Source organism: Catharus ustulatus, chromosome 6 (assembly GCF_009819885.2).
Source record: "Catharus ustulatus isolate bCatUst1 chromosome 6, bCatUst1.pri.v2, whole genome shotgun sequence".
Classification (NCBI taxonomy): domain Eukaryota; kingdom Metazoa; phylum Chordata; class Aves; order Passeriformes; family Turdidae; genus Catharus; species Catharus ustulatus.
The window spans coordinates 26,332,193-26,359,561 of record NC_046226.1 but is presented as its reverse complement, the minus strand read 5'-3'; the positions used below and the strand labels follow the sequence as shown (position 1 = coordinate 26,359,561).

The 27,369-nt window shown below is 44.0% G+C and overlaps 1 protein-coding gene across 1 annotated transcript; it reads right to left on the bottom strand.

Moving 5' to 3' along the window:
• Window positions 1–1,197: 1,197 nt before the first annotated feature.
• On the bottom strand, window positions 1,198–26,604 carry EGLN3 (egl-9 family hypoxia inducible factor 3). The gene is made up of 5 exons (XM_033063691.1): window positions 26,195–26,604; window positions 5,334–5,453; window positions 3,317–3,453; window positions 2,565–2,638; window positions 1,198–1,475 (listed from the first exon to the last, which is right to left on the bottom strand). The coding sequence occupies exons 1-5, from the start codon at window positions 26,549–26,551 to the stop codon at window positions 1,438–1,440; spliced, it is 726 nt and encodes a 241-aa protein (XP_032919582.1). The 5' UTR covers window positions 26,552–26,604; the 3' UTR covers window positions 1,198–1,437.
• Between the last annotated feature and the right edge of the window lie 765 nt (window positions 26,605–27,369).

Sequence of the window (27,369 nt, the reverse complement as noted above, 5' to 3'; positions counted from 1 at the left end):
CAGGTGGCACAGGAAAATATGGGACACTGAAGGGGGCATCTATTGGAACATTTAACAGGGTCTGACACACACACTTGACAGCATGAGATAAAAATGAATGTAAGTGTATTAGGTTGAGAACCTTAGTGTGAGTGATAAATGCATCCACTGCCAGCTCCTAACTTCATTAAGAGCTATTCTGAACTGCATAGTAAGTGCTGGTTGTAGAAGTTTAGACAGATTGGAAATAGGTCACCAGTTACTCATTGAGTCTGGTAAGTTTAAAAATACGATGGAGGAAAAAAAGTGCGCTTTGCCATTGAATAACTCTGATCTCACAGCTTGGGCACAGCAGTGGAGTTACCTGGCATCACTGATCGACTGAAACAGAATTGTTGTTTCATTCAAATTACATACACATGCAAAATTAAACAAGTGTGTTCACTAAGAATATGCAGCATAAAAATCAAGTCTAAGTTACTCATTATTTATCATGTATTTGTCAGACTGCCAGACATATAATTTCCTTTCAGATTCATATCTATGTCACACAGAACATAGCAGATGGAGAAGTCACAAAGCAAACACTTCTCTACATATCACTGGCCTTAAGGGCCAATGCATTGTGTGCCATAAGGCTTCCCAGTTTACCTGACTTTTGGGAGAAAACAGCTGTTTTACCAAACTGTGAAAATAGAAAACATACAACCCATCCTGCTCAAAACAGAAAAAAAATTGTTTTATGAAATTGTGAACAGATACATAACTACTTTCTCCTCGTTCCTGGGACAGAAAGGGCAGTACAGCTGCACGGCTAGAACATGCCTCCTGAATAGCAAACAAAATCCAGAAAATGCAATGACTGTGTAGACAAACATCTGGGAAGTCATGTTACTGAAGACCTGAACCAATGTTCAGCAAAATGATGAACAGTACATCAACAGATCCATTTGGCACAGACTGCAAAATGACGCTCTACAAATATCCAATTTAATTTCCCATGTTCAGTATCTCTCTATGCCCATGCAGTCTGCCAACTGATTTGAAACTTGCAAGACTTCTTCCCACTGAACTAGAACTTTTTTTTCCCCATAAAGTGCAAATAAGACTCAGTTTTTTACCACTAGTTCCAATGACCATTATCTTGGTTACAAGACTGATCAAAAGCCAATTGGCTGAGCCACTATCACTAGGCTAGAGTATCAGATACTCTTTTACTCTTTTTTTTTTTTTTTTTAAACCCTGGTTATTTTTTCCAGCAAAAGGCAAAGAGAAAACAAGTCTTTCTTCTACCAGATGCAGCATGACAGGAGGCTGCCTTAAGTACCATCAGCGTAAGATGCACACCCCAGACACAACCAGTGCATTCTTGTGCATAAAAATGTTTTGCCCTGATTTGCTGGAAATTGAAGTCATCTTTGGGATCTTATTTCCTCAAAAGAGTTCATGAACAGCTGATTAGTCTTCATTAAGAGGTGCTTCTCTCTTTCTCGCATCTACAGCAAAAAGAAGAAAAAGTAAGAAGTGGTTAAACCAGGGGTTTCTGACTGTATTTATCTGAAAACTCAGAAACAGAAAAAAGTTGGCTTGTTTTCAATGGACAACACCTTCCATTTCAGAATCATGGCATGAATCCACTATGTGGACTCAACTGCTGTATGACACCACAGCATGTTAACAAGGACTGTCACACAAAGACCTTGTCCATTTGTCATATTCAGACTGAAGACGATTCATGCAATACTTAAGTAGCCCCAGAAACTCTGAGACCCCAGATCAGTGATACTTTCCACCACCTCTTGACCCTTTTTTCATGATCCTCTTTAAGGGTGAAACCAGCATTTGCTTTGCGTACAAGCTACAGAGATGACAATAGTCTGTTCTGAAAATCTTTTGACTAATTACAGTTTTGTCCAGCTGCACACATTTTTAAAGAGACAAGTGCTCTCCACACTGTATTTTGAGGAGGCAGCCCCTGAAGACCAGATTTTAAACTGCTCTGAACAGCAAACCTTAGGTCATGGTCCCAGATAGGGTGTTGGAACACATCTGGACAACTCAGTCTGTGACTCATATGCTATTACTACAGCAGCAGGCAGTGTGGCTGCCATTAGAAAGCTGGGTCATCTCTTTGTGGGCTTCTGCCCTTTACTAATACAGAAGACAGACCCTATTCATTCAGAACATTTAAAGAACACAATCATTAAACTGTTGGTGAAAATCAAAACAGGGTACTAAACAGGATTTGGAGGAGGCAAAATATATCTCCCAAATAACAAAAGAAGGGTGAGTCCCTGTGACTGGAGTAGTCACCTAGGGTAGAAAAAAAATCTGTCATTCAGGACTCAAATCAGAAATTGTCCCTCTCATTCTCCCCATTTTTTTCATCAGGGATTCTAGGGCCAGGCCTGGTCACAACTTCTCCACTTTGCATAAAATAACTGACTTGCAATTAGAGGTGAAAAAGCTTTCTAAAAATGCATTATATATGCTTGTAGCTACAGAACCACTCCCAGTCTGTCTCTGACTTTGGAACATCAAAATGCATTAAATTCTTTCTGGTGAACATTTATAAAGAATCATACCCGTTAAGTTCCTGAACTTCTTTTTGGCTTCTGCTCTTTCTTCGGCATCAAAATACCACACAGTCATGGCATATCTATAAAAGAAAGAAACTTGTATTTCTTTCCACTTTTTATATTAAAATAGAGCACTGGAGTTTTATGTTCATGGAGAAAGCAAAAACAAAACTGGTTTAGTAGACTAAAAAAGCAAAATGAAAATGACACAGCTTTACAGGCAAACACAGACAGCATTTTAGTGTGTATTTTAACAAGTCAGATAGAAATATAGGTGAAAATTTCTGCTGGAGGCACAAAAGAGAGCAGAGCCCCTGGTAACAGAGGGCAAAAGTAGGTCCAGACCTTTGCATGTATGTCTGTTTTGGGACGCCTGTAGGCAGCTTGGGGGCTGCCCTGCGTCACATCAGCTTTTCAGAGCCTGCTGACAGATGGTAGCCCCAACAATCCCTGTAGTGTTACAAGGGCAAAGAATAACCCAGCACCTCCCAGCTAAATAGCTATGCCCATCTTGGAAGATTTCTCCTGTCAATGGTTAAGGGCCATTTTTCCAACACACAAGGAAATGTACTATTCGAGCTTGCTTCTTACTCAATGAGAGAATTCCCAATGACACAAAATCAGGAAATTCACTCAACATCTATTTTTTATGCACATGTATTTAAACATGATGGCTGTAATTTTGGATAAAAATATTGGTAGAATACATGCTTTGCATTTTTTCCTAGCCAAAAACCAATATTAAATATACTACTTACCTGGTTGCATATGAAGGCTGGACTTCATGTGGGTTCCTTCGATCTGACCAAAAAAAAAGTAATCGGTCAAAAATGGGCTCAACATCTGCTACATAGGACTTTCCTTCTGGGAATATTCGAAGAATTCCACCATGCAGCTGAAAGAAAAGGAAAAATTGTTTTTTGCACATATAAACAGCCACATAGTCACATGAAAAATTACTTATTTCTCCCTCTTCCACACCTAACAAATGGGTAACAAACATTTAATAACAAACACAACAGCTTACGTGACAACCCTGGAAAAATCTTACTGTGTCTCTTGGCCACTTTCATTTTACCAAACAGTTTGTAATGTTTCAGCATAAGCTTCTGTCTAAAGCAAATGAACCAAGATAAAGGTAACACCAGCCCTGCAGCAAACTCTGAGAGACTTCTGAGCTTCCAGACACATTCCTAGAACCAGTGAATACCACAGAGTTACACTACCTGACCAGTCTGAGATGAGGCTCTCTCCCCAACAATTGTTACATACTGCTTAAGGTTATTTCAGAATTGTGCCTGATCATTTAGGAATTAACTTTCACACCTCGGGAAGAGTGAAGTCTGTTTTATTGTTAGATTTGTAAAACTTCTCAAATGCGTTGTTGATCTCAACCACCATTTTCCCTACTTAAAACACAGCCTGGTTTCTCTACCATATAATTTTTGTCTTTCCATGGGAAACAATTTTCAGGAAAAACGTCTTTGTGATCTGCACACACTCTAGAAACTTCAAAAGATAAAGATGAACCCTGCCTCCTCCTGCTGCTGTTAGAGGGCTGTTTGGAGACTTTAATGTTGCATCACAGAGTGCAGGGAAGATGCTGTCAGTGCAGCACTGACCTGACAGGGTACCTCCATGCCACATGCAAGCCTCAGTGAGAAACTATTAAGTCAAGTTTAAAGCCACATGGGTGCTGCTTTCAAAGCCCAGTATGATTATATTCTTATATTGCATGTCCTCCAGCATAGACTTACGTAAAATCACCATCATATCTACATCATAAACTCCATCAGTGTCCTGCATTTCAGTTAGCTTTTCTTAGTGCTCTCACTTGGGTGCCTCCTCACTATTTGGATAAGGGTGCAGCACACAAAATAAACTGGATATTTGCATTTCCTCCCAACATCTCCTCCTTCATTTTATTACATTGAGATGTTTTACTGTCATACTCTCTGTAACAGGATGGGCCTTTCTACACCATTGCATTTTTCAATGTCATTGCCTCTGTATGTGAGCTCGCTTATGGGGGTTCATAGAATTTACATGTGCTTAAAGAGCATATAGGTCTAAAAAGAGGTTAGAGAAGCAAAAAACATTGGACATTTTTCAATTGATAACCCCTGTGAACGGCTTGTGCTGCATTATGACAACCAACTTGCAAAGAAACATCCAGCAATTTTACAAATCCTTCTTTTGTTTCTAATTTAAAGGTATGGTACATTCAAGGCTGACTTAACTGCCTTAAAGTAATATAGGCAGAAACAAGAGTACCATTGTGTTGACAGACCCACTGGTGGAATCAAACCATGTGTTTGTTCCTCTTCCTAAGCCCCACTTTTTCACAAAGAAGAAAAGGGAGTTGCCTGAATATCTTCTGCAGGTTAGCCTGAAGTATCAACAATGAGAAAGTCACATATTTGGGCTGTCATTTTACTCTGCTCCCAGAATCCACTTATTCTGTAGTGAATTGATTTTCTTTTTCTGCTGTTTCCTCTAAACAAAGTGTTAAGAGCATACAGCTCAGTGCTTATGGCTTTATTCTATAGCAACAAAACCAGTATGAGTGTAGAATGGGAGACAGGACAATAAGGACACAGTTCAGATTTTTATGTCCAAAGCATTGCCAAAAACACCCAGAAAAAAAAATAAGAGATGAATGGACCAGCAGTTCAGAAGTTCCTCAGAGTTCACAGAAACAATGGACAGCTCCAATGCTCTGTTTCCAAAGTGGCTTTTCCTTCCTGTTCTGCCTCAACCCCACGGCTTACTCACCTTGGAGTCCCAGTTCTTATTCAGGTAATAAATACAGGTGATGCAGCGTCCATCACCATTTGGATTGTCCACATGACGAACATACCCAGTTCCATTTCCAGGATAGCAAGCAACCATGGCCTGAAAGATACAGATCACAAAATAATTAATTCTACAAGATGCCTACCTTCAGTTTTAATTTGCTAAGCATCCTCCCACCACCAGTTTGGCTCAGTATTTTTCAGGTGATCAATCCAAAACCTAGAGCAGGCATCACCTGAAGGTGTTTTTGCACAAACATCTTTCACAGGTCAGCTCAGCCAGTGTGAATTTCAAAACTGGAAAATAAATACCCTTCATAATTTCCAATATACACACTAAAACAAAAGGTAAAAAAATAGACTAGAGCAGTAGTATGTACGGTACAAGTTTGTTACAAGTTACGTGACTTTGAGGCAGTTTCAGCTGAAATTTGCTTGGGTTTCTACAGATAAGCACTCATTGCAAAACTGATTTTCCAGTCATAATGAAAGTAGAAAGCAATCCCAGGATGTCATGCTTTACTATCACCATCCTCCTTTATTCGTATCTTCCAGTCATTATCATATACACCCTTATGACCACCTCAAAGTGAGGATCCCCAGGAGATGTTGGTAAAAGTCCATAGAGCAAAGTCTGCAAAAAGCTGCAACTCCTTTGTGCTGTGTTTGCACAGGGCAATGCATGTTTGCTCTCATGGACTGAGCCACAGAATTAATCAAACAACTTTCAGAACACACTTCTCTCTTTGATCATCTTCAGACTTGCTGATACAAACACTCAATTTCATGGTTTAAATTTCACCTCGAATGAGGAGATATGCCTAGCATGAATTATTCCAAACTACATGGCAATCAACAGGTCTTAAAAGGTTTTTTACAGCAAAAACATATTAAACTTAGTTGATTTTACTAGCAGCCTAAGCAGAATGCAGAGAAGAGCAGGTGAGACTGCTGGTAGGGTACTGGGTCTTTGTCTCAGTCACTCTTCACTACTGGGGCTACTTGGCAGTGATACCAATCACCCCTCAAGCCATTGCAATAGAAATCTTGTTCCCGCTCCCCTGACAGCTACAGATTGCTTACCAGTATTAGCAGCTAGAGTGATGGGAAATGATGGACTAAATTTAGTGGGAAAACTGCAGATAGTGTTCAATTATCACTCCTCAATCCACGTGCTGTGCTCCCATAAATAAGTTGAGCAGGAAGTACACCGTAAGCTCATGTTTAGCTCACTGTCCACCAGGATGGCCTGAGGGTTCCCAGGTTCCCCTGGGGAGCAGAGCTGCTGGCAGCCCCACCCTGTACTTCTGCAAGGGGCTCCTCCTTCCCAGGGGAAGGAGTCAGATTTGCCCATGCTTAATTTTATAAGGCTCCTGTTGGCCTATTTCCACAGTCTATCTGTTTTCCTTTCAGTGGCAGCCTTGCCCTCAAGGGCATGAACTGGTCTCCCTCAGTTTGGTGCCTTCTGCACAGTTGAAGAATGCACTCTGCCATCTGTTTCAGGTTACTGATAAATGAAGGTGTTTAACACGAAAGATCCCATGACAGATCTCTGAGGTGCCCCGTTTGGTAGCAGACTCCAGGTATAACATGTCTGCTTGACCATGACCCTCCAAGTCCAACCATTCAATCAGCTTTTTACCCATCTACTTTCCCATCCATTCAGACCATAAAACTCTAACTTCAGACATAACAGTACTTTACATGCCTATCCCACAGAATGAGGGTATGATCGTGCACAATTTGCATGACCTGCTCCAACAATCTGATATGCACAGTTGATAATGTAATTGATAGCTGGAGATTGACAGTATAGGCTTTACTAAGAGCAATTGAAATTTTTCTCTAGAAACCCCAGAACTCTTGTTTTCTTCTTCCAAGCACATGTGACAGGCATGCTGTTCTCATGGGACATGACCAGGTACAGGGACATGACAGGCACACACTGGTTTAATCACAAGGAAATCTTACTGTGCCAACAAACACCAGCACAGAAACTACTGCCGGCTAGGATCAAGGATGCCTTGAACCTTCTGCTACCAAGAACAAAACCTATCCACAGGAGTCAGCCATGTATGAATCAACTTTCCTGCCCACATCAAGCACCAGAACAGTACCTGCAGGCAGCAGTAAGTCACCAGGGCCCGCTCTCCACACCTCAGGCCACAGATGCCTAGCGTCCTGCAGGCGCAGGACATTATGCTAACAAAAGCACATACTCTTAATTCCAAGTAATAAGCCCTCTTCCATCACACCTGGCAGTTAGATAGGTGCCTTGCTGTAGGTCCTATCTGCTCTGTTGTCATTCTGCTGTTACAAACGGCACCAGAGCTGCACTACATTTCACTGTCAGCCTGGTAATGGCAGAAGGGCCAGTCTAGAGCACAGTGCTTGAAACAAGGTAAGGGCGTAAGTCTGGTGGAAACCACCAGTCAGCTGTATCTGAAATGTAATAATGGCCTAAGGAGCTGTGTGCTTGAAACGAGGTAAGGGCATAAGTCTGGTGGAAACCACCAGTCAGCTGTATCTGAAATGTAATAATGGCCTAAGGAGCTGTGCCCTCACTGGTGAGGATAACCCACCTCATGCATTCCTCCATCCCAGTCCCTAGCACAGCACCTCATGGAGGTGCACCTTCACCCAGCCCACGCACAGTGAGCTGCATTAGGTCTAAAAATTAGAATAGTAACCTTTTGCAAAATGAAGTTTTCATACACTGGGAAACATGACCCTGGTGCCCCTGAAGCCACTCCATCACTCCCCTCCTCAACTGAGCAGGGAAAGAAATAAAGTGTAGTGAAAGGCTCATGGGTTGATAAGGATAGGGAGAGGTGACTCAACAGTTACTGTCACAGACAGAACTGACTAGCATGGGGAAACTAATTTAATTTATTGCAAATCAAATCAGAGTAGGATAGTGAGAAATAAACCCAAACCTTAAGACACCTTCCCCCTACCTCTCCGTTCTTACCAGGCTCAACTTCACTCCCATGTTCTCTACTTGGTCAGTGGTGGGTCCATCTTCTAGCTGGTTGGCATTGGCTCTGTCAGACATGGGGCAAGTTTCTGGCAGCTTCTCACAAAAACAACTCTGGTAGCCTCTCAGCTACCAAAACCTTGCCCTGCAAACCCAGCCCATCCAGAGAGCTAAGAGTACCAGGAGAGGGGGCAGCGATTCAACACCGGAGCAGGGAGGAGGGCTGTGCTGGGAGCAGCACAGATGCTGCACCTACCCTGCCAGTGAGGCCAGAGCCCAGCTCACCATACCAGAGGGATGATGCTCCATGGGAATACAACTCCGGTAACCAATTATATCTCATTTTTAAGTCTGTGTACAACACAAAATTATGGTGGGCTTAAGTCTCTCTTTGGAGTGTAGACATTGCCCCAAGATTACTGAACTGCCTAAAGATCAATCCAATATCACTATTTTTAATGCCACAAACAAAAAGCAAACTGAACAGCAGATCCTAAAAGGGATTTAGGTGCTTTATTTACTATGGAAAACTAGGCAAAAGGCCAGAGTTTTCCCTGGCCTCCCCCACATAATATGTTCATTTAGCAGAACGTGTGCTTTGTCTCCAACACTGATAATTTATTTATTTACAGTGTGTACCTTTTGCAACTGCAACACTCCATCCCTGGAGATTAAGTGGAACAATTCCCACAGAATCCTAAAGTGCAGGCCACGCTATAGCTTAACTCTCAGAAAAGCAAAGAGAAAAAAGATTTATAGTAGCAGCAGCAAAAGAAAAGCAGAAGTAAGATATCCTTTTTCCTGGCACAGCGAATATTTGAATGAAACCTTAAACAATGAAAGGAAATCATTGTGGTCCTCCTAGAGACTGTTGAAATTATATCAAGCTTTATCAGAGCAATGGCTGGAACAGCTCCAGAGCAGATCAAGCTGGCCTCAGCAGGGATTCCAGCTGTTAGCAGTACTTTTGGATTCATTTAAAGCAAACAAGAAACAGGAGATGAGATGCGTGACCCAGACTTAATTTAGGTAATTTGTGAACACTGGTATTTGCCAATTTAGTGCACAGTCTAGGTACAAAAGCCAGAGGCTCAATAACAATAATCAAACCATTTACCAGGTGTGCACGTGGAGCGTTAGTAAAAAATGTTTCCTACACTTTTGGCTATTGCGTCCAGAAGAGCACACTCCATATTTGGAAGCAACCCCTCTCTTCATTAACCAAACCTAAACTAATCAAACTAACTACAGCAGGCAGTAATGAGCAGGAACATACCTAACTTTTTCTTTTTCAATACTATTTCTCTTACAATGGTTGTTGGTTGGCTTAACTTCCCAGAGTATGCACTCAGAAAATCGATACCCAGATGCATGCCTTTGGAGTCACACATACACACCGCCATAAGAAGATCAATGCTCCAGCAGCCTACTCAACACTCATAAATTAAACCTTACAAAACTTGGAAAATGAAAAGCAAATCATCAAGTCTAAAGTTTCTACCTTGTTATTTTCAGGGATGTTAGCTTTCCCAAGAGGGTGCAAATCAACCACAAGTTACACAAGCAGCAATTACCAGCTTTAGTAAGGACCCAGGAATCATCAGTAAATTCCACAATGCACAGAAGCTCGCAAAAATAAGTTATCTATCATTCAGTCTAAGCATTACACTCAAGTCAGCCAGAGAAATCTGCAAGTCAAACTACAAGACACTATCAAAGTTTGAAGGCAGATAAAAAAACAACTGTCCATTGAGAGGATTTTTCACTGCCTCCCAGTGCTTCCAGCAAGCAGAAAAACAAGTTCTCTTTAGCTGATGGCCAGGATCATGCTGTGAGACATGATTTACAAAATAAGCTGTGCTACAGCAGCCTGATACTTGGAACAGAATATTTCAGAAAATATCTCAGATAGAAGATGTTTGTAAGTGGAAATGAACAGTGCTTCATAGAAAGCAGTGGTGACACCAGGTCAGAAGAAGCAGCTCTCTGTGCTCCCTAGCATTAAGCCAGGGCCCCAGTGCGCTCCCAGTGCAGACTGCATAGATGGTATTGTAACCCCATACTAATCCTGTATTTTTCTCTCAGAATTAGCATGATCTTTGCAACCAGCAGGGAAAATCCTGACCTGTGCAACGTAATCCTGCCAACACCAACCACCCTTGCAGATTAAGCTAAAGACTCTACAATATGTTTTTCCATTTTCTGTACCAGATTTTTATGGTATATTGCTGAACAGCAGCTACTTTTGATCCCTTTTATAGACAATCTCTGTGTACAGCTTGGACATCAGACAGGTAAATTCAGAAGTTATGTGTCAAGTTAGTTGAAAGGTGCTATGTAGGCACAAAGCAATGCTGATCTACAATATCACTATGACATTTGTCTAGAAAACCAAGCTATTAATAAGAATTAGCAGTGCTGTAGCCACTACAGCTTTCACACATATTTTTATTTGGCAGCACACTTCCCAAATCTCAGCCCAATATGTGGTTCTCAGTTCTGAACTTGAGAGCAAACAAAAATCACTTTTGACCAGTCCTCTAGGAAATGAGAACTACCAGGGTTCACTTGATTGTCTTAGTTTTGAATGTATATTGTGCTCAGCCTGATTCTAGTTCATAGATGTGCACAGTCCCTACATCCAGAAAGGGAAAGGCACCCAGCATGTTCAACATTAAAAGAACATGAGTAGTCTGACATTTCATGATCAAAGACAAGAGACTCTCAGTTGAGGCTTGACTGACACACAAACACTATGGGGTGTTTCTTAAGTCATTTCTTATTGCATCCAACTGCACCCAAGTGTTTTCTGCTGCATAGCTTACAATAGTTAAGTATAAAATACTCATGAACATTATTAAATATTAGTTTGTTTAACTGTATTAAAATTAAAATATTCAACTGCTATACTGAAGAATGAACGGGTACCATTGATCTAACTTAATACTCTATAGAGACAGGAAGGAACAGAGGGAAGAAAATTACATTGAAACACCAACAAATCAGAGACATTAGCTTAGTGCCTGTTGGAAAGGGAATCACCAGTTCCAAGAGGGAGTAAAATTCTGCTAGCTTCAGTCAAGCAACACATGAAATGAGCTTCAGTGGCAGCATTGCGTGAGAAACTGGTCCCTTATTTCCTTACCACAACTTGGTTATCAGTCTTCAATCAAACTATCACTTGAAACTGCATAAAAAATATCTTGTTTCCACAGACAGCATTTCCACCAGGTGCTCTGGTACTTGCTTCTCCTTGCTTACATGCAAGCTTGATCATCAGATTTACACCTTCCTGGAGATGAAAGCTCATGTCTCCTTTTTTATTTTGTCTTTTGCATGCACCACTGTATCTTGCTTGTTGTTTGCAGGTATATAAAAGCACTTTTTAAAAGAATTTTTTGAGAAAGAGCTTGATGGTGAGAACTGTGGGAAAGACGATTCTCCCATCCGCACGAAAATGATGCTAAGACATTGGTTTATTTTTGCTTACCAACCAAAAGTCTATTACCTGATAATATTCTGATTACTTTAAGATGGAAAAGTGTTCCTGCTTGTTAAACTTCTTCTAAGGACTAAGGGTAGAAACAGAGCTACCCATGAAAGCTCTGTTCATGGATTACCTCCATGCCACACAGTTGTTGATGATTGGCATGTTATCTAGTTGTAGCTCAAGGAACCCCTAATAAGCTTTCAAATCTTGTGGAATGTGTCTGTAAGGAAGCCAGATCAGAGACTGACGCTGCTTTAAAAATGAGCTCCCTGTTAAATGAATCTGTGATGGGGTTTAGGGAACTTTTCCTAATGATTGGCAACAAAATTTAGTTTTTCATAGCCTATTAATATGAAGGACCATCTCAGCCTGTAACTACTTTTCTTCTTTTTCTTAACAGAACACACTCTTAGGCATAAGTCCGGATGCCGTTCAAGTTCAAGCTGGCAGCCAGAGCAGAGCCACTGTGAAATGGGAAGGCAGGAAACAGCCGTGCCTCTTGCAGGCAGCAGGCACCTGTCAAGAGAACACAGAGCATTTGTGGACCAGCCTTTGGAGACAGCAGTGAGTTTGCTGAGCTGCTCCATTGCTGGATACTTCCTGGGACCCTACAGGATCCTAAAGTCAGGGGGCAATTCAGAAACTCTGAAAGGATCTGACTATGGAAGAAGTTCTCCAGGTTTCCAAGGCCAAAGAGTCCCAGGCATTCATCTACCACTGTATAGGCATTGCTCACATTTTTTAAAAAGCCAAGTAAACTTAACACTGCTTTTAGACCACCACCCAAATTGTCTGTATCCAGCCTCTGGGCACAGCAAGGAGAAAACAGAACACTGAAAGTTAAGGATACAAATCTGAAACTGCCATAGGATCACAACTGTCCTTGCAGTGAGCATCTCCGGCTGTTGTAATAATTAACAGAATTAACCTCGTTTCTTGTACGCCTAATTAATCTACATGTCTTTGCGCATGTCAATGAACACTTTCCTCCAGTACTTCGAGTGTTTATCTCATCTTCTGCAAACGCAAAATCAGGCTAGATTTTCATTTTGCATCCTCCCCTGACCTAAACCTAGGCTTTGGTCGGCGCTGTGACTGGGTCGCTGTGCCTCGCACGCACACAGCGGCACCGCCGCTCCAGAAGCGATTAGCGTGCTGTGAAAGAGCAGGCATACCATCACGGCAGGACCTGCAATTTAAAAGGCTATTGCCCGTGAATTAGTTCAGCCAAGGATATTCAGATTAAGTCTCCAATTAGCAGCTGTAAACATGCGCAGTGCGCCGATGTATCAATAAAGGCTGCTCAGTTTAGAGAGACCGCCCGCCCCTGCGCCTCGGAGGCCTGGCTCGGGGCCAGCGAGATGATGGCTTAACGACAGTGCTACGTGCGGAGCGTGAGGCGACCGGCGATAAATGCAAACTTCACTCCAGCGTGCACTTCAGACACTGCTGCGGAGGGAAGAGGGGAAACCCACACAGGCAGCGAGCACACAGCCAAGCAAGGCACCTCCCGGCGCTCCTTCCCACTGCGCTGTCCCTCCCTCCCGGGCTGCCAACACAGCAACAGAGACTCATCTCACACACTTAGACAGTGTTTATTTTTTTTAATTACATTTAGGATTATTTTTGCCTTTTGCTGAAGCCCTCTTTCATCACTCGGAAAACTCTTTCAGTCCTCCCCTCTCCCCAAAGAGCCGAACCTGGCCAAGCAGCACTAATGAGGAAGCATCCCAAGCAATTGATGCAGATGGAGAAAGCATACCCTGTAATGAGCCCTGGGGGACGTCGTGACAAGCACCACCCCCGCAGAAAGGCAAATTCATAAATAAGTGCAAGCTCATTAAGGAAATCTGTAAGGACTGTCCCTGTATGTTCAGTTTCTCAGTAGGGAATAAAAGCCTGGTTAACCAGCACTGACATCCTCTGAGGAACACGTCTCATCTGTGGGATAGAAAGATAATCTCTCAGTTCCCGAAATATTCCAGTCTTTCATTTTTCGTCAGCACGTCAGACCTTTTCATTTCATTACTAGACACCCAGAAGATTACACCACTTTTTTTTGTTTGTAACATTTAAAGAACTGCATATTTTGATGCCCTTGTGGTTGCACTAATAAAGGTCAGGAAACACAGCCACAACATAGGCAAACTTTCGCTGCTGTTGGAGCTGCCTGAGCTGCCAACAGCCTTTTCTTATTATTACCCATTTATTTTTAGCCTGTGGGCCCAGGGCAAGTGAGCAACAGTGCCCACAAGACTTATCAGCTCACGTATGGTATGCAGCACCTCAAACACTTCCTGCGAGCCACCGGGGCAGCAGCCCTGGACATCCTGGCGGGCAGAGGTGATGAGCACCACCCTGAAGCAGTGTGCCAAGGGAACAGGAGGCCCCAGCTGTCAAGAACAGTCCTTCCTTGAGGCCACCACCCTGGACGCCTCTTGTGACCCTGCATGATCCTGCTGCACCAGAGGCAGCACCACGCTGGGGGAGATGCTTTCCTTTGCCCCCTTTGGCTCAGTGAAAAACACCTTTCACTGCCAGAGAGAAATGCAGGGTTCAGAGAAGCACATCACACTTGGCAGGTACCCCAAATATGCCTCAAGGGTCCTCCCTGTCAGATACGTCTGGGCTTCTGAGGCTGCTAAGGCATCACTGCGCTGCATAAAGAGAGAGATAAACGTTCTAAAGTGCTTGTTATCACAGCAGTAACACCAAATTAATGCTAATTGATGAGACCAGTTATCTATGTTAATTTTGGAAGGAAGTAGTCTCACTCACTACCCATAATCTTTTGCTCACCCATACCTTCACAGAGAACCTTTCCTAGATAACAGATAGTTACCCTAGATAACCTAGATAATCCCGCATAAGATTTTGAATGAATATTTAAGGGTAAAACCCATTAAAATTATCTATAACAAATTACCATCGAAATAATTTCTACTATGGTTCAATAACATGCTGTCTTTACCTCTAAGGCTTTGCCTGCATATAAAGTTGTACTGCTCTGTCTACACGTGCACCTTACAACAGTGCAATCTCTCAGTTAAAGTGGATAGATGTGTATTCAGTGGCACACCATCCTACTGTGCAGAAAGGGAAACAAGATCTTCAGATTCAAGGGAAATTTGTAATAATAAAAACTACACGTGTTCTAAGGCTAGGCAATAAAATATATTGGTAAAAAAAAAATAAATCTTAAGTGGTTTGTTGCCTTCCCTCTCCACCGTGTACACAGCTGGTACTTGCACCAATAAGCTATGTGTAGACAGACACTCAGCAACTCTGAGCAAAGCAAGCATGTATAGACAGACATGCACACACTGCAAACTGACTGCCAGCCTTACATCTGCAGGTCTTAAAGATATTCACAAAAGCTCTCAACTCCTGAACAAGGAAGTCTGCTCCTTAACCCAGCCACGGACAATATTAGATTCTGTATTTCAACATCGGCTGCAGAATTCCCACTTCCCTTTTTCCACTGGTCAAGTGTCTCCCATGGATTTATGCTGCCACCACCTGACAGAAGAGACCAACCTAAAGGCCAGCTGTGTTATGGCCACTGACACAGGCTTAGACTCTCCTGCAGGGGCAGTGGCCATGCACAGGGACACAGCCATGCCTGACAGGTTTCAGCCTGCTCACACCTGCTGCTCTGTTTTGCTGCAGTCCCCTCTGGAGCCTTACCCAGTCATTCCCACCACCATAACTCACTGAAACAGCAGCCCTTGGGAGATTTCTCAAGGCCCAGTTCAGGATTGAGTCTTACAGCAATAATGTTCTATGGCATCTAGTCTCTGCAGGAAGCACTGCAACTCTTGAGCAAGGGAGGCACTTGCTCGTGTGAGTTCAGGATGTTTCCTGAGGATGCAGAAAGTCTGGAGTGTTCTTTCTGGCTCACTTCCCTCCTTTTTCCTCTTCCTCTCCATAATTCTGGCAACCAATGTGACAAGAGCAGTATGTACTCAGAACCACCACAGGGGAAGCCAAGGCTCAGCCAAGCTGGAGGCTGGACAGAGGCTGCTCTCCCCAGATGCCAGCTGGTTGGGCAGCCAGAGGAAGCAGCCCTCTTTCCTGGGATGGAGATGAGAGATAGTCACTGCACAGGCATGACAGGCTGTGGTAAGAGTAGCAGCAAGAAACCACCTGGTGGGGGTCCTGCAGCTGACTTTGCTAGAGAGATGAGGTACAAGTGCATCTCTGTGGTGGGAAGCACAGAGGGGGAAGGCAAGACAGATACTCGAGGGGCAGGCAGAGCTATAGGGTTACAGATACCCATTTCAGAATGGGGGTCAAGTAGGTACTATGTCTGCCCATAGCTATGGTCACCATTGGCACAACCAGAGCCTTTTCTAGCTGTAGCCAAAACGTTGTACTAATATAGCTTGTAACTAGCAGCAGTAGCTTCTACAGATGGTAAGCAGTGAAACATGCTTTTAACCAAGTGCCAGCAAAGAAAAAAAAAAAGTATTTGTTTCAGTTACAGACATCCAAGTGTAAAGAAACAAACAAAAAACCACAACAACTACATTTTTACTCTTGCCAAGAAATTATCAATGCAAATGTGAGACTACACTGAGCCCTTAAGTCACCAGTTAAACATCAAGTAATGCACTCAAATATCCTGGTAAAATGCACAACTTTGACACTTCAGTGTTTGACCACCATGAAATATTGAATTACACCAAATTTGGCAATGAGGACCAGCATTCACAAATCCTCTCACTGCTCCTTCGTGAAGAGGAAGTCTGTAAAACAGTTAACTAGGCAGTAAACCTTCCTGTTGGCCTGCTTCAGAGAAACCATGCACATGCTCCATACAGCAGATGACAGAGGGTAAGTTCATTTACAGTAATTTCACGAATATAAGCCACACAATTTTGACTAAAATTTTGGTCCCAACACAGAAGTGCGGCTTATAATCAGATGCGGCCAATATATGAACAAAATTCAGAAATTTGCCAATCCGGAATTACGAGCCAGGCCCGCCTGGCCCCAAGGCAGTAAACCCCGCGATTCTGTTACTAATTGGGAACTTTGTGAAAGCTGCACGCGGATCCTCGCTGCAAACGGAAGTGCGGCTAATAATCCGGTGCGGCTTATTTATGGACAAAGAACAAAATGTTGCTGACACCAGGACATGCGGCTTATAATCAGGTGCAGCTTGTAATCGTGAAATCACTGTACTTAGGTGGAAACATTGGTGAATATTGCCAAGAACAGAGTTATCAATACATTCTGAGGCACTCTCTCCTGTTTGTGCACATCTATTTATATGACATGGTTTTTATGTCTTAACAGCAGGATATGTTACAGCATTTATGGTGAAGCTTCTTTTTCCACTTTTCAGACCACTTTTACCAGATTTCTTGTGGGAAATCAGCAGGGGAAGGTGCACTTAACACATACAGTCTTCAGCAGCAAGCACAACACTCTAGGACTGTTAACAACCTAGGCACAGGTAGGCTGAGGATTAATTGACACTTCCCCCCTCTCACCACTTCTTTAATATCTTCTCTCTCAAATTCTCCTGGTTCTGCTCTTTTTCTACCCACATGGTCCAGTGAGGGGCTGTGCAAGATGCTTTTTTCATTTCCTGGAGTCCCAAGGCAGTCAGGAAGGTCCATGCTGAATTCCACCACCACAAAAATCTGCGTTTCTCACACCCCAGGCTTCTTCCATGCCATATGGCATCCCCCACCATGCACTGCCTATCCCTCTGCATGCATAAATGAGTAACTGCTACTGTTAATACCATTAAGTTTGCCTTAAGACTGTCAGTTGCAAAGGTCAGATAAAAATCATAACTACTACCTATTTCATCAAGTAAGATTCTCAAAAGACCACATAAAAAATGACCTGCATTTCAAACATAAAAAAAATTTATACAAAGACTAGGGATGGCACAAGAAATGCAACTTTTCCTGAAGTTTTCCAAACACATAGTCTAAGCCAAGCACCAGAATGTGTGCTTCAGGTCCCACTGATCTGAAAGAGCCTTTAAGAAAAAGTACTGAAGTGAATTGATGAACTGGAGCCAAAATTTTAAAAACATTTGTCTTATCACTTTGTATAAAAAATTACAGTGCAAGAACACATAAGCAATGATTAATTATATTATGGCTTACAGACAGGAAAGATGCAGACATATCTTGTTTAGATTTTCAGGTCCAGAAAAAAAAGCACAGAAAACAGACTATTTATTTTGGCCAGAAGATTCACATGAACTTGATAAATAAAAGACTCAAAATGGTTATCTTTTTTTGCTATGAAGTAGGATGCAATTCCCTGATGTTTGGCAAAAGACATGGTTACTCTTGCCACTTCCAACTGCAAAGCCTTGGACAAACTGTGCTGTTTCCAGTAAATGCAGATAGAGTGCTATCCTGTCATTTACACTGCTCATTTTTATCTGGGTGGCTAAACAGGAACATTTAGTAAGCCTCCACAGAACCACTATGGTCAGTAAAAATCTCTTGGATTATTTTATTTGTGAAACATCAAGTAGGTTGTTTAATCAACTGCCTTCTACTAAGTGCTTTGCATGTTGGCACTAAGTTTATCAAATCTTATCAAAGCACAATGTCAAGAGAAAAATGAGGGGAAAAAGCTCCTTTCTGTCACTGAGAGATAGCAGATGCACATGTGTGAGTGTGAGTGATGGAGGGGAAAGAGCTTAGAGCTCTCTCCAAATCATTCACAGGAATGATCACGAGTGGTGTGCTGATGGGATGACATGCCTGTGAATAGTTTAAACGGTAGGAGATAGATTATTTACTTGGCATGAGCCTCCTTCATGATCTTACTTCCCCTCACTGACTGAACAGAGACCTTCTTCTTTTCTGACCAACTCTGTAATCTATTTTCAAAGCAATAAAAGGTCCAAACCAAATTGTTATGGTGGTGGTATGCATCAGTCAAAACCTTCTGTCAAGCCTCACCAAGTTCTGTACCACTGCATCAGTTATTGACCCTGGAGCCCACCATAGCAGCCATCAGCCCTAGGTACAGGTACCAGCAGCAGTTTCCAAAACACCTCTTACCATTGAGCACCTCTACTAATAAACCTTACCAATAAAGCTTTTTCAGAGAAGCTTAGGGAGATGTGGTGTTGGCAGCTTTCTAATACCGTTTCAGTCTTCAGCTTTGTGACAGAAGGATTATAGTCATGACAAATACAACCCATGGCTTTAAATTCCCTCAAGCTGATATGCACACATCCTCCTTTTCCATAGAGCTAAATAAAACCAGTAACATTTACTCCTAGGCTTCCCCTCCTAATCTCCTCATTCTCTCAAAGCCATCCACTTTGCAAGATGGGTGAGCGCTATGGGGCCTGCTGGTGCCAAGGGACCACTTGCTCCTGGCCTGCTACACAATGGAAAAACTCAATCCAATTGCAAGAGGAGCAGAAAAAAAGTGAATACCTCAAAGAAACAAAGAAGAAAGTACCTGGTCTTAGTAAAAATCATCTTGAAACATCTGATAAAAATACTGATGATCTCTTTCAAGTGTATCAAGTTTGTCATGAAACATCAAAAATTCATCTGTTTAAAAATGCATTCATGCTTGGATCATCTCCTCCCTCTCTCATCCCTTCCACACACATATGGAAAGGCTTGCAGTGCTGTTGAACACCACCACCTCAGGGAAAAAAAAAATTTAAAAAAAATCTGTGCATTATAGAAGAGGATGGAGACGATACTCCCATGTAATAAATCAAGCAAATTTCTCAGGAAGCAACAAGCAAGATAAGTCTGTATTACATTGAGCCACCATCCAGATAAATTTGGAAGTTAAAGAAAGAAGAGTTTACTGTGAAATCAAATAAAGACATTGGTATTAACACAGCTGGAACCCTTAATGCAAAATAACAGGCCACTTTTACCGTGAAGCTCCTGTACTGCATCATTGTTATGAGAATCAATGTCCATTTTAACATATACTGCTATTAGCAATGAACTGTATGTAATGGACTGAATTATTCATTAACAATTACCTTGGGAAAAGGCATACAAATATTAATACCAAGGATCATTAGGAAGAAATTCTTTGCAGAAGGGATGATTAGATACTGGAATGGGCTGCCCAGGGAGGTGGTGGGGATTGGATGTGGCACTTAGTGCCATGGTCTAGTTGACATGGTGGCATTCAGTCACAGTGTGGACTCGATGATCTCAGAGGTCTTTTCCAAACTAACTGATTCTGTAATTCCATGGCCAGCCCTCCTCCCTCCCAAAATGCAAGCTCAGCGGGACAGGGCACTGAACTCTGAATCTTGTAATTTCCCCAGTGGCTTTCCCAAGGATACTGCACCTTGCGATGCTGCACACACACCCCTGCGAGTACAAAGGACAAACCCTCCCCATACAGACGTTCATGCCACCTGTGTTACAGTGGCATTCAGGGAGCAATGAGTCCTCATATAAAAGCAAACTGAGTGGCACATACTTATTTAGGGCTTACAAGTGATCAGGCTATTGGTCAGCACACCAGTAAGGCAACCTCTGGGAGCCAACATAGTACCAGCAAGAACTGCTACCAGAGCAGGCATGGCAATGAATAAGAAGTTACTACATAAAATGCATGACCAATACAGGAGAGATTGTGGAAAACTTCACTGCTTTGCCACCATTGTGTAACACCAGAGTATAGCAAGACTCACAAAGAACCACTGAACTGCAAAACTACAGACAGCAACAACAAAATTGCCCTGATGCCACAAACACATGCACAAACTCAGGATAAACAGACCATTCATATCTTTACATTGCCTGAGAGCACTGACATTTCACTTACAGAATTAACCACCTTCTGCCTGTCTCTGGGACTGTGGCTGTAAAGCATGTGGCCAGGCTCCTGGCACAGTGTGGTAAAGGTCGCTGGTGGATACAGACTTCTCTGGCAAGAGGGGAAAAGGAGGACCAAGAGAAGCCTGACTGCCAAAGGCTCTGGTGTAACACACACTGAAGGCAGCATGTTTTTGCCACTGCCCACCATGAAATAAGTTTGCCAGTGCACTACAGTCAGGTTTTTAAGAGTGACAATACATAACAGCTACTGAATTCAAGCTGCTTGCAACTTCAACACCTGAGTATTAACTCAAACACCATTCCCTAGAGGCTTCCCATGCTTCTGAGCCCACTTACAGATATGTGCATCATTGTCTGTAAAACATTGATCCATTTCTTCAATACTCTGTCCCTGCCGAAAGAAGAATTTATCCAAAAGATTCTCCAAATGCCTCTTTCAGAGTAGTTCTTTGAAAGTTTCAAAAGTCATTGAGAATAATTTGATGAAGAACAAAAACAAGTGTTAATATGTCCAAGTTTATACTCATCTGATTGTCAAGTAAAAATTATACATTCTGTGTATAATTAACCAGGCTAACTAATCTTGCTTGACAAACACGGATATAAACATCAGCTTTGACATGGAGCCAAAGCAACCACACTAGGATCTATGCCAATGCTGAATTCTTCAGTCTCATATCATAAAACGACTTGTCTGTTGTATTTACAGTTCCAGTGGCTCTGGACTCTGCCGGCAGCTGGTCAGAAGAACAGATTTGAACTTACACATTATGCCAGAACATGTGCATTTGATTAGAAGAAAGAAATTATGCATATTTCTTTTGGATGGTGGTGTTCATCAGACCTCCCATTGTAAACTAATTGTAAGATATGTTTTGCTACCCACGTATCACAAATACTTTGTAGCATAAAATAAATCACTGTATCTCAAGAGGCAGTACTGCTCTTCAGCCTATTACAGCTATAGTGTTCTGTTATTCTACTCTTCAAATCAGTACCTCAAGTCAGAAAATTCAGCATTTCACTGTGTTTTAATTGCAAAGGATAGAATTTGAATGTTACAGAACATCACTTCTTTCTTCATATATAAATGCAAAAATATCTTACCTCATTGCCTGAGTTGAGAGATATTGTAAAACTACTCCTGTGACATCTTATCCATTTCTTCAATCCTTGGGGACAGAAATCTTGCTAGGGAGACAATCTGCTAGGCAGACTGTTTTTCAAAACCTACCTAGGAACACCCCATCATGTGACAGACAGAAGAACCCACTCTGGTTTTCAGCAAACACTCACTGGCTATGAACTGTCACCATAAAAGATTTACTACTACTTTGACCATTAGAGAGGATCCACCAGGATGGGATGAGCAGGGTGGTGTTATAGCAACAAACAGAGGAAGCAAGTTTTTGAGAAGGTTCACATCCCACGGGGACTTTAAATTAACTAATCTCACATTGAAAACACTTTTTTTTAAACTTAAGGCCATACACTTGACATTGAATGGGAGCAGCTCTGTTCTGAGCTGAAAACATCAGTCATGGGCTTCCTTCAATACAGAGCAGCTCTTGAGATTATGAATTCTTGCTTTATCTTGACTCACTGGTGTCCAGCAGGTGCAAGACGGGCTCAAGGTCCCCAGTGGCAGGTCTGACATGGATTTCAGCCCTTGGTGGTACCCAAGAGGGTATCTGTGACTCAGAGCAGGACGTGCTGCTCTCACGATGAGGTGCAGAGTCCACTCAGAGTGCAGCCACACCAGTTCAAAGTACCTTCCACTCCTCGCCACGAGGACCAGCGCAGCTGCTGGCAGCACGTCAAGCGCTGACTCAGCTGAGGTAGCCCAGGGCAGCAGGCACTGATGGCATTGCTCTGGGACCCTGCCCAGTCACAGGGAGAGCTGCCCTGCTCCAGAAAAGGGGAATACCACAGCCTCTTAGCAGCAGATGAGTTACCCAGACACCCCACTGCAAACAGAACTTTAGCATTTCCACACACCACCTGGCCAACCTGGTTTCTGCCATACTCTGTCCCCTGCCTCCTCACATCGGGGACTTCCAAGATCCCCCAGGCTCTGCAGAGTCTTAAAAAAAAATAATAAAAAATAAAAACATTCCAAAGACACTCCACCTACTACCAAAACATTTCTCAAGTCTTGCAGGAGAAATTTATAGTACTGTGTTTTTCTACAGGGCACTCCTTCAAGGCCCTGAAAATGCCAGTTAAGCCCAAGAAGGAACTTTGAGACCTGGGGAGTCAGAAGCTGCAGCACATCCCCCTTTCACCTGCAGTCCCTGGAGCACGACCTGATCCAGAGGGCACTCTGGGTGACTGGCCCCACAGACCAAGCTGAAGCTTTGCTTCTGACCTCAAACACCCACCAGCTTTTCTCTACCAAGTAAAGCTCCAGTAGAGTAGTGACAGGTCCTCAAAAACAGAGTGACTTCTGTCCTCAGGCCAGAACATTCTTCTACACAAGGACATCAATCTTCTCATTCTGAGGAGAAGACTGAACTTGGGTCAATTATGCCTTAGTGACATCCTTAGCCATTTACCTACTAGAAAAGGGGAACCATTGTATTATCTTACTAGAAAATGGAGACTAGCCAATGAGAATACAAAAGCCAACAAGCAGTGCATTGGGTCTGTCAACCTTTAACCATGTTTCAATCATTTAACCAGCTAGTATTTTAAAATATGACTTACACCAAAGACAGGTCTGTATCATCAGTCTGCAAAGATGAAAGGTTACATTTCATGATCAGCCTTCAAATGTCAACCAGCAGCTCCTATATATATCCATCACCCTTGAAAATTTTACTTCTGTTCATTCTCTTTGATGCAACCTTAACTTTCTTGAAATTAATTTGGAAACAGCACAATCCTAAGTGACTTGCTCCGCTCATTTAGCTGAAAGGAAAATTTCCTTTATTGGACTAAAATTGTTCAGGTCTTATTATGTTTGTGTAGCTACAAAATATGAAGCACTTCACACTAAACTGACATAATCTGACAAATTCATTTACTAGGCAAATCTCTCCCCTTCTCCCAACATTTAGGCTGAAGACTAAAGTCATACTACTTATTTAACAGTATAAACCCTTTAATAATGATGGGCTGATATGACATAAGTACATTTTTACAGCAAACTAAGTTACCATGTATGTAAAGATACATTTTAAACAAACTGTTCTGAACTCTTAGTTCCAACTAATATCTATATCCCAAAACAATAAATTACAACAGTACACGCCCCACAAAGAAGTTCTGGTCCAGTCGCCCATGAACTCCCCATATCCCCACAAATGTTAAGCTGTGGAAGTTTTGTGGGCATTCATTTATATGTATAATCCATAGATAAAATAAAAATACACTGGATTTAAGTTTGGGATTTTTGTGCATGTATTCATAAGACTTCTGATGATAATCAGAATGGGAAGGTTTCATGGTGCAAGAGAAATGTCATAAACCAACATGGGAACCAGCATGCACTGTAGTATTCAGTTGTTAGTCACAGGAATAATCTTCCTGCTGAAGGCGTCCCACATCTCAGTTACAGACAGCAGCTGCTATTCCAGGGCCTCACATATCCATGGTACTTATTATTATAACAAGGGGATTGGTTACTATTAACGTCTGATGAAAACTTCTCTGCATTTGGTTTTACAAACAACATTGATATACTGAGTCCCTTTAAGTCCTGAACTGTTGTCTAGCACTTCCATGCACTGTTTGAAGTCTGACAACTTTTACACTGAAGCACAAGAGCCAGAAGTCTTTCTTTATAGCAAAGAGCTTGCTGCCTATTTATAAAACAAGTTCTGTTCTGTTTGTAATTACTATTTGTACAATAATGCCTTCAAAAACACAAAAACTCTCTTTTAAAATCACCTCTACAACCCAAAGTCACTGCCCAAATGATCCTTCTTCCCAATCATTACCCAAAGCCTCCATTTATCCTGCTGATTTTTTTTCTCCAAATACCTTGTAAAAAGGCTGGACAGCCTCCTTACACTCCAATACAGCTTTTAAGTAACCCCCCTCAACATCCACCCCTACACATACCCCCTCTTAGCCAGAAATTCACTTTCAGTAGTAAACAGGTAAACAGAAGTCACCCAGAGAAAGGATGAGGATGACCTTAAAGGTGTGCCAAGGCAGGATGATTATTTATATCTCCTAATATCAGGCTCTCAACAGGAAAAAGTGAAATCCAATCTAAGCACATTTTAAAACATATCTATCCAAGCTTTAACTGAATTGATGATTAGCAATTCAGTGGAGTTAAGGAATAAGGTTTCAACCTTTGATTATTCCCACTACTGTGTGTATTTCTGTGGGGGTGCATGCACAGGTATCAGTGTGTTCCCAAGCAACTGGTAAACATCACTGAACTTTTCACTGGTAAATATCACTGAACATCATCTTCACATTTTTCAGGGGGAATCTGAGTGTCACTCACACATGCCTTTAGTCCAGTGCAAGTTAGGATTGAGAGAAATGCCTAATTTCTCCCTATTTTTTTTTTTTTTGTAAAGTATCATTGGTTTTGTTTCTGGAGTATCTCTAAAAGCAGTGGACCTTTTGAAAATGTACTATGTCAAGTCAGAAATAAAAGAAATAAGGATATTTTCAGTATTCAGGACAACAAAGTAAACTTAGTTCCAAGCTAGTTCGCTTTGCCATAGCAAAACAGACAAGGAAAGAAAAGTTATCCCCAAACTAATGGCATTGCAAGTGCAAATAACTTCATTGGGAAAGAAATTAATAATACAAATGTCCTCTCCATTTCTGAGAAAGCCTAGAAGAAAAACAACTTTTCTCTTTAAAACAAAAGTTTGCTGTGCTCAAACGAAACGTCCCATACTCGTGCATACTCCATGCAGTAACGATGACCTCCTCAGCTGTAGAACGGCGGCAAGAGCTGGAACCCCAAAACTATTTAGGAAAATACTACTACATGGGTGAAAACATCCAAACAATCGGATCGGAGCCGGGGTCGTTCGCAGGGAGGGGGTGGAGAGCTTGCTCCCCCCAAAACGCAGCCAAGGTTAGAGGTTTTTGGTGGGGTACGCCCCGCACTGGTCCGCCCTGTCCGCACCTGGGTGAGCACCAGCAGAAGCGAGGAGCCGCCTGCAGCCCCCGGTACGGCTGAGAAGTGACAGCCGGTGTCACACGGGGGAGAAGGCAGGGGACTGGACGGGGTCCGGCAGCCCAAGAGCCCGGCGAAAACCCAGCAAGGGGAGCCGCGAGGAGCCGCCCCGGTGCGCGGCTGGCACCAGCGGGGCGAGTGACCCGCTGCGGGCGGCCCCGCTTTCAGCGGGACTCGCACGGGCCAGGGCTGGAGAGCGGCTGCTGTCACGGCAGTCCCTCGGGCACCTCCGGACCCGGGGCGGTGCTGCAGGACAGCCCCGCGGGGCTGCCCGAGCCACAGGCACCCGGGACAGCGCGGACGCGCCGCGGGCCAGCGCCGTGCAAAGTTTCCGGCAGGTCCCGGCGGCAGCTGCGAGGCGGGTCGGGCCGGCTGGGAGCCGGTGCCGGCGGGCGGACAGGACCCTTACCTTGGATCGCTCTTTCACGTAGTACTTGCCGAGCCGGCTCCCGCAGTACATCACCAGCCGGTCAATCAGCGTGAGGAGAAAGTTGATGGCCTCGCAGCCCTCCTCCGTGCCGCCGATCCACTTGATCTGGTCGCCGCGGAGATGCCGCTTGGCGACACCGCGGCTGGGGCCGGCCAGCTGCCCGTCGGCCAGCTCCCCGTCGCGGTGCATCCGCTTCACCCGCTCCAGCACGCAGTCCCCCACCACCTCCCCTAAAAAGTTGTCCAGGTAGCAGAAGCCGATGTCGTGCAAGCAGGGCACGACGTACTCCAGGGCGATTCTCTCCAGGTCCAGCCTCATGATGTGCCCCAGCGGCATGGCGCGGCGGGGACGGGCGCGCCGCTGCTCTGCGGGCGCCCGCGCTGAGAGGCGATGCCCGTCGGGCCGCCGTCCGCTCCAGGCCGAGCCGGGCAGGGGCTCCGCCGCGGCGCGGGGCCAGGCGAGGCGAGCTAAAACTTTGGCCGCTGCGGGCTCGGCTACGCACCGCGGCCCGACGCTGCGGGAGCGGCGGTGCTGCCGAAGCCCTGCGCTGCCGCTACTGCCGCCCCAGCGGTGTGCGGGAGCGGCCCGGGGCGCGCGCGAAGGGCGGGGCAGCCCCCGCCCGCCGTGAGGAGGGCGCAGCTGGCCCCGCGCTGATTAATACGCCGGCTACGTGCGGGATGTGTGCTCGCGCCGCCGCACGTGGGAGGGGCTGCCCGGCGCGCCGCGATCGCCCCGCCCACTCCCGCCCGAGGCGGCCCGGGCAGCCAATGGCGTGGGGCGGGGCGGGGCCGGCCCGCGGGGAACGCGCGGCGGGGGCTCCCACACGTGCGCGGGGGGCGTGGCCCGCGGTCCCGCGCGCCCCCGGAGTGGGCGTGGGCAGCGCCATTGAGGAATTCTCCCCCGGCATGTCGGCTGCGACCCCCGCCGGGGCACCGCGCCTCGCCTCGCCCTGCTCCGCCGCTCCGGAGCTCTCGGAACAGTCCGAGTGAAGTTTGCCAGCGTCCCGCTGGGGCTCGCCGGCCGCCTCTTACTCCGCCTTCCGCAGCGGCAGTTTCAGCACCAGACGGAACTGTTGCATTAAGCGGCAGGTACAGCTTTTGTGGGCGAGGAACGCACTGCTTTATAAAAGGTTTACATAGCAAAATAGCACTTCC

Coding starts and splice junctions, on each gene's coding strand:
- EGLN3 (XM_033063691.1), bottom strand. CDS start 26,551: ATGCCGCTGGGGCACATCATGAGGCTGGACCTGGAGAGAATCGCCCTG. Junction 3,454..5,333: donor ATAAGAACTGGGACTCCAAG/GTGAGTAAGCCG, acceptor CTTTTCTTTCAG/CTGCATGGTGGAATTCTTCG. Junction 1,476..2,564: donor GAAGTTCAGGAACTTAACGG/GTATGATTCTTT, acceptor TTTTTGCTGTAG/ATGCGAGAAAGAGAGAAGCA.